Raw genomic sequence first — 12,449 nt, 5'->3', positions numbered from 1 at the left:
AACTTGGTGTCCAGATGCTGATATATCCTCTATTAATCAACAAGGTTTATTTGTGAAGAGTCAGTAGTGAGTTTTAATAAAAGAAAACTAGCAGATTTTGCAGATGAATTGCTCAAAAGTGCATCTTCTGTTTAGACAATGTAACTTGAGAATGACCGGGTGTCATGGACACCGGGTTTACTGTACTCTTGAGAGTGGTCATCTTTTGTTGTAGATACCATAGGAATATAAAGCATAACATGTTCTGCCATGTGTTTGCAAGTGAACAGAAAGGGAAGTTTACATTTCTGGATGAGGACTTGTTTAGCTTTTGGTAATGCTGCAGTCTTTTCAGAGGCTGAGGCAGCAACACAGGTAAATCCTTACTGTGTATTATCCCATGCTCCTGATGCTTCTGGACTGAATAAGCTGACACAGAATTGAAAACCCCTAAAAACCAAAAAGTTGATGGAAAATGAAGCTGTTAAAAAAACCCACCTCAAACCATTTAACAGTTAATTTTCTAACTTGTTTATACTCTTTTTCTTATAGACAAGTCATAAGTTTGTCATTCATCAGACCATCACACCTCACTAGCCCTATTTAGTGCATGAGCAAATGAGTGCTAGAATGTGTTCAGTTGTCAAGCAGAAACTGTATGCTGTCCACAAGATGATAGGCTGCTTCAAAAACTACCCAGACAAAATCTAAAATAAGTTCTTAACTTCTGATAGGATATAGTAGATGACATGTTTAATAACTGGATTCTAAATGTGAATATGAGAAGTTTTCTGTCATTAAGGAAACAGATGAAATCTTAAGACAGATTACTCTTATTACAGCACTCAGAGAACAATTCACTAGTAGTGCTTATGGCAGTGAAGATCTGCAGTGCTGGTTTAATCCTACAATAGGTAATGATTGCAGCTTTCATTGCTGCTTTAAAAGCAGAGATTGACCATCTCTGGACACTCTGTGAAAGGATTTCACACAATTCTGTTTCTGGATGTAGAAAACTACAATAATATTATCTACCTTCAGCTATATGTGTGGCCATTGAGATCAGGATAAGGTAGGCTGACAAATTTTTCTAATGGTGTTAGAATGTTTGGGGTGGAACTATGGAACAAAATCAGGAGAAACAGATGGAATAGGCCATATTTGAGAGATCCAGAGGATAGTCTGGCATTTATTACTGTTTAAGTGCATTTGAACATAGGTAACATCTTCGTGATGTTAGGTCAGGAACTTATAAATTAAAGCAGTCCTGCAGAAAAAGGGCCCTCCTTCAGGTCCTGCCCAAAGACTGAAGTGTGCATCCCAAAGACTAGAGAATGTTAAGAATTTCCCATGCACTCTTCTGCCCTATATAAGAGTTTTGATAGAGGCATTGGACCAGAGCAGAGTGATACCTTGAGTGAAGCCTTATGGAACATTCTTTGGGTTGACAGAAAAAAAAGTAGCCCTCAATAAACTGGCAAGTCTTGCAGTCTCTGAAAGAGCACAGAGCATAACTGAGATTGTGAAACAGACCTGCATGCTTAGGGTGTCTCTTGAAAACCCTAGTAAGGATGATCAAGTTTTCTGCCTAAAGCTAGCAACACACACCAATATTCAAAAGCCTAAGCAGCCTGGGGGGATGTCTTCCACACAACTTGAGCATACAATTGGAAAATCCTCCCTAGAATCAAGAGAAAGGGTCTTTACATGGGCATCAGTGTGGTACATATGATTATGTTTGTATTCATGAGATATGATCTTGTTTTTGATTTTAAGGGCCAAGAGATGCCTGAAAGTTCCTGAGAGCAAAACGAGCTGAAAGCTTGTGCTGGCATTTATTGCTAAACTAAAAGTGCTTGTGAACAGAATCTTATCCAGACCTAAGATGAGCATGTAGACTGACTCAAATGTAACATAACTTTTCCGTTTCTTCTGTTACCTGTCAGAGAAGTACAAAGGACACTGAGTGCAAATTATCATTTCTCAAAGGTAACTAGCACCATGATTCAAATTTTTCCAGCATTTTCCTGGAAATTGCATCATTACCTCATTCTCAGGAAATTACTAGGAAGGCTTTTCTGGTTTTAGTTCTGTTTCTGAGACTCAGGTGGTTGCACTGACAGAAGTTCTGTTTCTTAGCACCTGTGAATTATAGATACACAAGCATAGATACACAGACCCCAACAGGTTTTGGGTTTCTGTTTTCACATCTTAAAGAAGCAAATGGTTTGAAGGGATTATAGATGATACATCAAGTAGATTTGCTGCACCTTCTGACATCATAATGGTCGTCTTGTTCTCTGAGATTTTTGCTATTCAGGTTTTGCTAGTGTTAGACACCTTTTTCCCTCTGGGAGCAATCTCCAGGAATCAACATGCTCCTGTTTCAGTAATTAGCAGCTGACCCCAAAGTTTCACATAAACCGTCTAGTCATCTAGGATTTTGTAATTCCTTATCCATGAAAAAATTTTCTGCAGAATAAATAAGTCAACACAGTTATTTGCGCCTCTCAATTCCACTCCATAAACAGAAATCCTATCATGCAGTCTTTCATTTACTCCTTTTTGGTTAATTTAATGTTTCAATTCTGATATACATTTGCAATTGGAATTGCAAAAAAAAAGGGAAAAAAATCCACACAAACAAAAAAAGCTATTTTTCCTAAAATTTAGTGCATTAAATGCTTGAATGAACAGACAAACAACAGTTAGACTGTTGTCTAGTCTCCTATAACCTAACTGGAAACCCTCAGTAATTTTTTGTATACAAAAATATTTCTTGTTTTGTCCGTATCAGTAGAAAATGATCTTTGTAAGATTAAATGGGGAAGAAAATATTTTCATAGCTGTATTAATGTTCTCCTTGGTTTTGTTTTTGTTTTTTTTTTTTTTTCACAAATTCCTGCTACTAGAAAGCATATACCAGAATCCATATATTGAATGCAAATAAGCAAGGCTACTTTTCTTTGGGATACTAGAAAAATGAAATCTTTGGTTTTTAGAATGAGTATTTATAGGTCTTTAGTACGAAAGTCCTTGACTTTTATTCACTTCTATGAAAGAGGTTGATGCAGGAGGATATAATAATTGGGATGCAAATTTGTTCTCAGATTATTAGCTTAAACGCAGTTTTGTTATGAGGTTGACAGTAATGGATAAAAGGAAAAATACCATTGTAATTCATTCTTATATATGAAGTATGTCATATTGCAGGATGAACAATGACATGCCTGTATGGATGTCTTAGGCAACAGACTGGGAGAAACACAAGGAGAAACTAAAACACATTTTGCCTCTGAAAACATACATGGAGAATGTTACTGTACACTTGTCCCTTTGAAAAAATATAAGAACCTCATGGTACATTTAAGACAGGTCTGAGATTAGTCACATCCTAGAAAATACTGCATGCTAATGTTTTCATTGCAGTGTGTTCACCCAAAAGTTCTCTACTTCACACAGAGCAAATGCTTAGCCTTTTAAGAAGGGCTATACACTGCACTTCTAATTAAGCATTTAATTCTTGTGTCCCTCCACTATACTTTGCTCCATATAACAAATAGTCATGAAATGGGATTTTATTTTTTTGTTTTTGTTTTTTTGAATTAGTACTTGTAGAATGCCCACAGCTTTATAGAGATTTATTAGGAATATGGAATAACATTGGTTTACTTGAAATTAATTACTCTAAATCCCTGACACATCAAGCAGCGTGGAAGCAGATTAGAAAAAGAAATTTTGTATACATGATGATAATACTTGTGTAAAATCCTTATGATCAAGACAAAACTGTCCAATTTACCATTATGTTAGCAGTGTGTTGCAGAAGACCCAGGTACTATTGCAGAAGACTGTATTTTTGGAACAGCGTTTATTACAAAACAAATTATTATGCCACTTAACAGTCCAAAAAGTAATATTTATTTACAAATACCAATTGATAATGTAGCTGGTTTGAATGACCTTTCGTTATGTGCAGAATTTGTTCTGTCCATGTTGTCTTAAATCATGCTGGCTTGTTTTTGTTTTATAAAAGTTGTTACCATATAGTCTAAACCTGGAAAGTGAAAACTGTACTCCTGTCAAATACATTATTGGACAGTCAGTTGCAGAGTAGCCCTTCTTCCCAGTTTAAAGCAGACACGGTAAGTAGCTCAGCATGAAAGTAGCTTTTGAAAGTTCATTGATGTTCCTAGAGCTGGCCTTCCTGATTTTTGTCAGGAGTGTTTCAAACGAGCAACTTGCACTTGTTGCCCATTTATGAAAATTTCAAGCCTTGTACTTGATGCTGTGGTGTTTGTAACTCGCTGCTGCCATCAGAACAGTCCAACTCAAAAGACAGCAGGCTACTTACATCTGTGATCCACTTGCTCGTCCTGGAGTTACCACACAGAGCACCTCGAGGGAATAGTTTACACTTCATCTATCTGTAAAGCCATTGCTCTATGAGGTGCAAAACCTCTCGGAAGCCAGTGAGGTTTGGGTCTGGCAGTGCTCCCTTGAGAGGCCTGAACGCAATAAGTGTTGTAGTTTCTTCCCTGCTACTAACAACTGAGAGCAAAGCACCAGGAGCAGCTTCTCTAAAACCTTGTTTCTTGTCGCTCTCTAGGAAAATACATATTCTTCCCCCAGATGCAAGGCATTTAAGATGAAAAAAAGGACAGAAAAGTTCCCAGTGGGCATACATAGGTAGAAGTACACATTTCTGGCATTTTGAACCTTGTTTATTCTTTACTCTGATTAGTTACCTTGTCCTCAGTTCCTGACCAAATCCTTTATTGAGTATCCTAGTGAAAATAAATCAAATTTCATAGCAGGAACATGGTGCTTTTTCTTACTTATTTGGTTTTCTTTTTTTCTGTCATCATGGCTAGGCTTCACGAACGAAGATTTGAGAAGGGCTCTACCCACGGTTGCTACAAGCGCGTTGATGGCTAAAAAGGCCAATGCGAGATAGACAAGTCCGGTTGCAATCTGGTTTTTTCTGTAGGACGCTACTAAAAACCCACATTGTTATTTAAATGTATAACAATGCTGCTCTTGGCATTCATCACACCTCTTTGAATTGAGTCACAAAACTCATTATTCTCATTTTAAAGCCTCTTCTCGCTAATGAAATCAGTAGCTGAGGTGTGCGTGTGTGCTCCGGCGAAGCACTGGTCACACCGATTCAAACCACACTGTCTATATTCTGAGGATGTGGAGCGCTTTCTGAGGTTTCAAGTAAATCCCCTGCATAACCAGGAAAAAAACCCCAGTATCTGAATCCAAGAGTGCATCTTCCAACAGTGCTGAGCTCTCGCTCACTGCGGGGTGCAGTTATGAGAGGATTTTAATGTTACCAGATTCACAGATGTTCTCCTGAGCTTAAGATCCCCGACAAAAAAAAGGGGAAGCCGTCTGTGTGAGGGCAAGCTCCATCCTCTGCGGCTTCAGAAGCTGCTCAGGCACATAATCGAAATTTCTCATAGGCAGCATCTCCCGAGGATTTTCGCTCGCTCCTTTTGCCCAGCCCCCTTCAATTACCGCCCTTCGGAGGAACTTAGCGCTGCCCTGCCCTCGGCCAGCCGGTCCGTGCGGGGAGCTCCCTCCCTCCATCCGGATGCAGGTTCCCCGCTGCATGCGGTCCGGGGGAGGGCCCGGCCCCGGCAGCTCCTCCCGTACCTCCCGCCCCTTTCGTGCAGCGTAAATAAGTACGAGGCGGCCGCTTTCCGTGCTGCCGGCGGGGCTTGGCGAGGATGGGCCCGGGATTCCCCTCCCTCCGCCCCTTTACACGACGCCGGGGCCGTGGTCCTGCTGCCTCCGGGGATAGGGAATCCCCGGTGCGGTGCCTGCCCCCGTCCGACGTGGTGCCTCTCCTCGTGCGGACAGAGATTGCTGGAAACCGAGGAAAGTTACTCCATTAAAGCCCTTTCCGTGGTTTCGGCTGCTCTTCTATAATGTATGCAGAATAAAGGGGCGCGGGCGTACCTCTGTATGCATGTATTTATTTGAGCCGGGGCTAACCTCTGCCTGGTTTAGGGATCGGCAGGCGAGCGCGTTCCGGCGCCCCGGAGCGCTGCGCCCCACGGCCGGGTGCCGGCTTCAGCCGTCGGGAAGACTTTCGACGCCGCTGGGCCCGAGCCGGCGGCAGGTTTTTTTTCCCCTCTCAAAGGCTGGGAATGCTTTAGCAGATTAACGAGCCCCGTAATCCCGCGGGCGCCGGGTGCCGATCTGCTTCGAGGTCAGAGAGGGTGCTGCGGGCAGCCGGGGGGCTTCCCCGGCCAGCGGGCCCCCGCCTTCGCAGGGCCGGGGTGAGCGGGGCGACCCCCGCCGCCGCCCCCCGCTGACGCCTCTGCCTTTCCTTCCCGCAGCAGGGCCCGGGGGGCCGCGGCGCCCACCCGGGCGGCCCGGAGCCGCCGCCGCCGCCCGCCGCCCCGCAGCCGCGGGAGCCCTTCGCGCCCAGCCACGGCAGCGCCTTCCACCTGCCCGAGCCCCAGCACGCCGCCGCGCTCTACTACGCCAGCTCCACGCTGCCGGCGCAGCGGGTGAGCTCCCCGCTGCCCGCCCAGCCCGGCGGCTCCCCCACCAAGCTGCCGCGGGCCGGCTCCGCCGCCGAGGGCGCCGCCTACGCCACCGCGCAGCGCCTCTCCTCCCCGAAGCAGTCCCCCAGCCGCCTGGCCAAGTCCTACAGCACCAGCTCGCCCATCAACATCGTCGTCTCCTCGGCGGGACTGTCGCCATCCCCCATCCGAGTGACCTCCCCGCCCACCGTCCAGTCTAACATTTCCTCCTCTCCTATCCACCAGTTAAGCTCCACCATCGGCACTTACGCCACCCTGTCGCCTACCAAGCGGCTGGTTCACGCTGCCGATCAGTACAGCAAGCACTCCCAGGAGCTGTACGCCACCGCCACCCTGCAGAGACCCGGCTCCCTCGCAGGTAAAACCGCGGCCGGCAGCGCCTCGGGTCCGCGGCGGGGGACGGGGGGTGCGCGGAGGCGGTGGGGGCGAGGGACGGGAGGCGGGGTGGCAGGCCGCCGGCCGGGGAGGGGTGGTGGGGAGCGGGATGGGTTTGACAGAAATCCGGTAAATGTGGGAGGACTGTGGGTGGGTTTCATCCCGGTTCGTGCCCGTAGATGCAGACTGCCTGCCCGCTGCTTGAGGAAAGTACCTGACTTCTCCCGGCTTGTCCCGCCTTCCCGGCGCCGGGCAGGTGTGCGTGGTGCCGAGGGGGATGCGGGGCTCGCCGCGCCGAGCTCCCCGCTGTGACCCGCGGTGCGGGTGGGGGTTTGTTACTATGGCGAATCCCTTCTCTGCCGCGATCAGAACCTGTGAGCCTTTTGCAAAGAATCGCGCATCCCCGGATTTACAGGCGATTCTGGCGTACTTGACAAGTTTGGGGTTACTTAGCAGAAACTCCTGGTGTACCGAGTCGTGACGAGTAATAGGTAGCGGTGATTTGGCTTCAAGTGCTCTTTGGGGAACAGGCAGTTACAGCTGATTTAATGTCTCTGTAACCGCAGACTTTGAGCAGATCCTAAGAAGTGAGATACTGGTGTGCTGTTCTCTAAACCATCTCTCTGCTAAACTGAGCATCCTTCAAGGGGTGTTTTTTTTTTGTGTTCTCAAAATTTCCAGTTTCATTGCTATAGTAACAGCTGCTATGCTCATATGTTCTCTTCTGTGACATAAATAGATTTGAAGATAAATAGGATACATAAAGAAGTTTAGCTGAGTTTATCGGTCAGGTACACAAGTTTCTTACTGGAGTTAAGACCTCATCCCCCTTTCTCCTTTTACCCATCTCCCCTCCCCCACTCCAGCTGTTGTTAGCATCCTATGTAATTCCAGTGTGTCTAAACACATACATTGAATTAACTGATAATAAACTACAGTTGTAATCTATCTCCTTGTAAGAACTATTTGATGGAGGGCTTTTTCATATTTAAAGGGCAGGGATTTAGAAACTTTATATATGTTTATATATATATATAAATTTCAGAATGTGTAAAGCAACAGAATCACTAAATAATGCTAAAATGGAGATCTTGGGGCACTTATATCAAGCCTGTTGTCAAATAGCCAAGCTCAAAATACAAAATGGTTTATTTATAAATAAATAAACCATTAGTTATATTAGTCAAACTTCCCCCATTGTAGTCCATCATACCCTTGGCCACAGGTATAAAATAGTACCTTTCTAAAGAGAAAATTTAAAATTGCCACAGACTTTTTATTTTAGGGAGTTTTCTAACTTCATCCTGTAGCAAAAGTTGTTGCGGTATAAAAAGGCATGGAGGGAGCTGTCAGCATCAAAGAACAGAGAAAAAAGTAGATTTAGAACTTATATACCTGTGGCTATGAACAACCAGTATTTTCCTGATTTTTCTTACCTTTGTTCTAGGATAGAAGTCTTTGGGAAGTTTCTAACAGGCATGGTCCATTTTTCTGTTTTATATACTTTTAGCAAAGGAACCTGTATGGTATTGGGGTTTTGGTTTGTTTTTGTTTGTTTGTTGTTTTGGTTTTGTTTTTTTTTTGAAGAAGGCATCTTTTACAGCATTGCAGCATCAAATTGTGATGATAGCTTAGTCAGAACTTGTTTCTGTAGGGTTTAAGGTCCGTCATAATAACTCTGAAGGTGCTAGAGTGTTGGAGGAGCTCTTTGTCTTAGGCTAGATCCAAGCTGTGATGTGAATTTAGGCTTTTTGGCCTTTTTGGCCAATAGTGATTCTACAGGCATTCCTAATAGGGCCTTCTAGTTCAATTTGAATAAAAGTTAAGAAACTGACATTCATTTTCATGGACTGCTTTTAAACAAATGCTATTGATAAGAGTTCTTCTGCATCTTGCATAACCTGCCTCTTTTTAAAGCCTACTGCAGGGAGTTGCTTGATTCATTGATTTATGGCTTTGGTGAAGAAAAAACCTGTACATACATGCATTTAGGAAGTGGCTGGTTTATTTTTGTGCAGATTTTTGTATGGAAGCAAAATAGTGATTGATCATTTGAGTTTCCTGTTAAGTTTGTAAAAATTTATAAACAGCATGAATTTTTCTGAGTGTTGGGTTGACCAGAACAAATATACCAATCTCCTGAGTCATTGTATCTCATAAGGATTTGCTTTAAGATATGCAAAACCTCTCTTTGTTTTATTTCATAACAAATGGAAAATCCTGTAATCTGAATAAGTATTAGGTGGCAGAAATGAAGAGATAGTATTGCTACTTGAAAAGAATCAGTGTAAGCAACAATAAGTTAATAAATACCTTCCCCCCCCGCCCAGTGGTGACATGCCTTTCAAGTAGTCCTTGAAAGGAGCTCTATCACATGACCCATTCTTTTGCAAAGGATTCCTATTGTGTGCTCCCACCCCTTATTTTCCATTGCCATTCTGAAGCTTGTTCCTCATGGCCTCCCTGCCATCCCGGAATTACACATTTGCTAGCAGTGTTAAGTGCCTGACTAATCTTCTAGACTTTCACTGGATTCCCTGAAGTCTATGGACTACACAGGGGCTTAAAATTAACATATGCTTTAGAGCTAGGCAGGATCAGATGGTACAGATACTACTAAAGCAACCTTTATTATTTTTTTCTATGGGTATTTTTGCTCACAACAGGTTTAGTATTTGAGTTGTATATGTATTATATATTACAGGAGCTTTTCAATCATTGTGTTAAAAATCAAATCCATGGAGAGGGATAGCATGCAATTGTATTTTGAAAGGCTAATAAGGCTAATGTTCAATAAATAACATTTTTGCTTCCTGTTCACAACATCTAAAGATGAGTTGGGTTTTTTTGTTGTTTTATTTGTTCCTTTTGTTGTTGTTGTTGTTTTGGTGGTTTGTTTGTTGTTTTTGTTGGGCTTTGGTTTTTTTTCGAGAGAGAGGAGAAGGAGTGGAGAATAGTTGTCACATTGCACTGATTGATGGTTTGCCTGCTGTGATTAATGTGAAGGTACATTGATATGTATGTGTCATCACAGGGATGATGTTATATGAAGTAATATTTTTTTAATCTCTGGGAATAAAAAAATTATTATTTGTAGTAATTACTGGAAATACAAATAATACATTTGTTTTAATTATTTTTGCGATATATCAGAAATTTGTCCTGGAGCTGTCTAGTTCATGAGTAATACTGGGTTTCAGTGTGCTAAACAAGCCAAATTGCATCACTGCCAACCTTAGGTATTTAAAAGAGAAGACATTCAGATATGATCCATTTTTAAAAAGACTGAAATCAAAAGTTACAAAGATTGCCCAAAACATAATCTGTGTAAAACTTAACTGAAGAGATGGCATTTTTTATATTAATTTCCTACAAATTCGATTATGAAACAACTTGAAATTATAAAAATGGCAATTCTTAGACTTCATCCTGAATTTCAAATGAGACATGCAACAGCATGCAATGACTCAGTTTTAACCGAGTAACCTTAGAAACGTCTTCAGAAATGGCTTTTAGTCTAGTTATACTTGAGCTGTTGCCATTGCCAAGTATGTGCGTGGATGGGTATGTGTGTACATGTGTATATAGTGATTCTGGTGAGTGTACACTTGCTGTGTTTATTCTTAGTCTAGCTGCTTCATTGCTATGATCTGCAATTACAGTTTTAAAAGTATTTTTCTGCTCTGCACCACTCCAAAGCATATTCCGTCATCTATTCAAGCAGCAATTTGAATCTAGAAAGCGCAGTTTGTAAATACCTTCTTGTAGCTTCCACACCTAGACTGAGCTGCAGAGTGCTGCTGTGAGCAAAACTCACCAAAGCAGCCCTTTTTGCATGGAAGGAGAAGTGTGTAAGACAGCAAGCAGCAGAAACATCCCTTCAGGAGGCAGGTTGTCACACAGGTGCCCACTCTTCGTGTTCTCTTGAAGCATCTCCTGCTGGGCAGAATCAGATAGACAGTACTAGAGGAGCACTGAGTTTATTTAGGAGCAAAGAGAAAGGAGGCAGTCAAAGTGTGTCCTTGAGGTACTTTGTGCCTCAGGTTATGTGATGGGAGCAGTCCCTGCAGAGCCACTCCTGTCTCTTCATGCAGGCTTAGGGAAAACTAGGGACACGTAAGGCAGTGGAAAGTAATTTTATGCGTTGGTTTATTAGGGAAAAAAAAAAAGAATAATTATATTTGAAGACTGCATCATGCTTCATAAGCTGTATTAAAAGGTAAAGTTTAAGAAATAAGTGTTGGTGTGAAACACTTTGTATAGTGTTAGATGGAAAGAATGTTATACAGCTATTCTTCATGGTAGTGGTGACATGTTCCACTGAAACAGGAGCTACAGCATCCCTCTACATAGCCCTGGTGCCACTGCTGCTGAAAGCTTCAGCGCTTAGCCTAGTGTTTATAAATATAATCTTCTTTCAGTTCTCTGTAAAATCAAAATGAAAAGAATTCTTCCTTTTCAGAGTAAGACTGTCTGTATGCATGTGTAGTATTAACAGTAAAATAGCACTGGTTTATAAAAACGTGGCATGGGTTATTACATAAAATATGCTTTCCACTTTAATGAGCAAAAAGTTCTAAGTTTATCAGTGTCTTAATTGGTTCCTTCTGCTCTTTCATCTGTTTTGTCTCACTCTTCTCCCTCTTTGCTGAGGACCTTACTTTGCCCTTTCTCCTCCTGTAAGCTTTTCATTGCATATGATGTGTTGAACCCTGATTTCCTGTTGAGATTTATGGCAGGACTTTCATTTGATGCTGAGTGTTGACATGTTTTGGCATTTCAGTGTGTAATCATAGGGGCACAGAACAGCTTAAGCAACACTATATGGGATAACTCATGTACAGTACCGCTAGCTTGGATTTAAGTTTCCTTTTGATTGCATGAAGATTTTGGATCATCTTTATATCACTTGATAATTGCCTTCTTTAAAAATTATTTGGCTAAATGTTAGAATTCTCCAGTAAGTGGTGGTGCACTATGTATTTATACTAGAATGGCTGCATTACTGTTAAATTGCAGACAAAGTGAATCTAAATCACCCCAGAATTAAAAGTTCTCCGTGCCTTGAAATCCCCACCTGAGACACAGGGCTGAGCTAATAAAAGTCTAGATATAATGTGCCATTGTACTTCTCTGGGCAGTCAAGGAAGAAAAATATTTGGATTTTTCTGGCATTAAGATAAGCTGCAGGATTTGGACTATCTATATGATTGATCATAACAAAAAGGACATTCAGTTGTTTCCCGTAACTGTTTTGTATTTTTACAGAATCCTCTGAGTATCTCTTTTATGGGGAGAACAAAATTGCTTCATTAATTTTAACCAAAGTAGTTTTCCATAGATTTTTTCCTAATTTTTTTTCTTTGTTTTTATTAGCTGGAAAATTCCTATATCTGCTGTCAGAGCCTTTACACATGAGAGCACTGTTAATGCTCTTTTGTTCTGGGACAGACGCTGCAGTTCTAGGATTTTATTTTTTCTTTCTCTTTCTACCCTTGTTTGTTTTGAGACTTTCTTTCAGACAAGAAATCC

General features: G+C 42.1%; 1 protein-coding gene across 10 annotated transcripts in view; it reads left to right on the top strand.

Moving 5' to 3' along the window:
- CTNND2 (catenin delta 2) overlaps positions 1-12,449 on the top strand; it is a 629,651-nt gene that overhangs the window by 354,135 nt on the left and 263,067 nt on the right. For 6 of the 10 annotated variants that reach the window (XM_050328001.1, XM_050328015.1, XM_050327986.1 and 3 more), the window contains one exon: positions 6,333-6,900. In XM_050328001.1, the coding sequence (XP_050183958.1) occupies positions 6,333-6,900 (568 nt within the window). The remainder of the gene's footprint in view (positions 1-6,332; positions 6,901-12,449) is intronic. The other 4 variants (XM_050328005.1, XM_050328022.1, XM_050328028.1 and 1 more) reach the window with 2 other exon arrangements.

This window comes from Myiozetetes cayanensis, unplaced genomic scaffold (assembly GCF_022539395.1).
Source record: "Myiozetetes cayanensis isolate MyiCay16 unplaced genomic scaffold, myiCay2020 scf1, whole genome shotgun sequence".
In the NCBI taxonomy this organism is placed as follows: Eukaryota; Metazoa; Chordata; class Aves; order Passeriformes; family Tyrannidae; genus Myiozetetes; species Myiozetetes cayanensis.
Note: the sequence above shows the minus strand (reverse complement) of the source record. Positions and strands in the feature narration are given on the sequence as shown.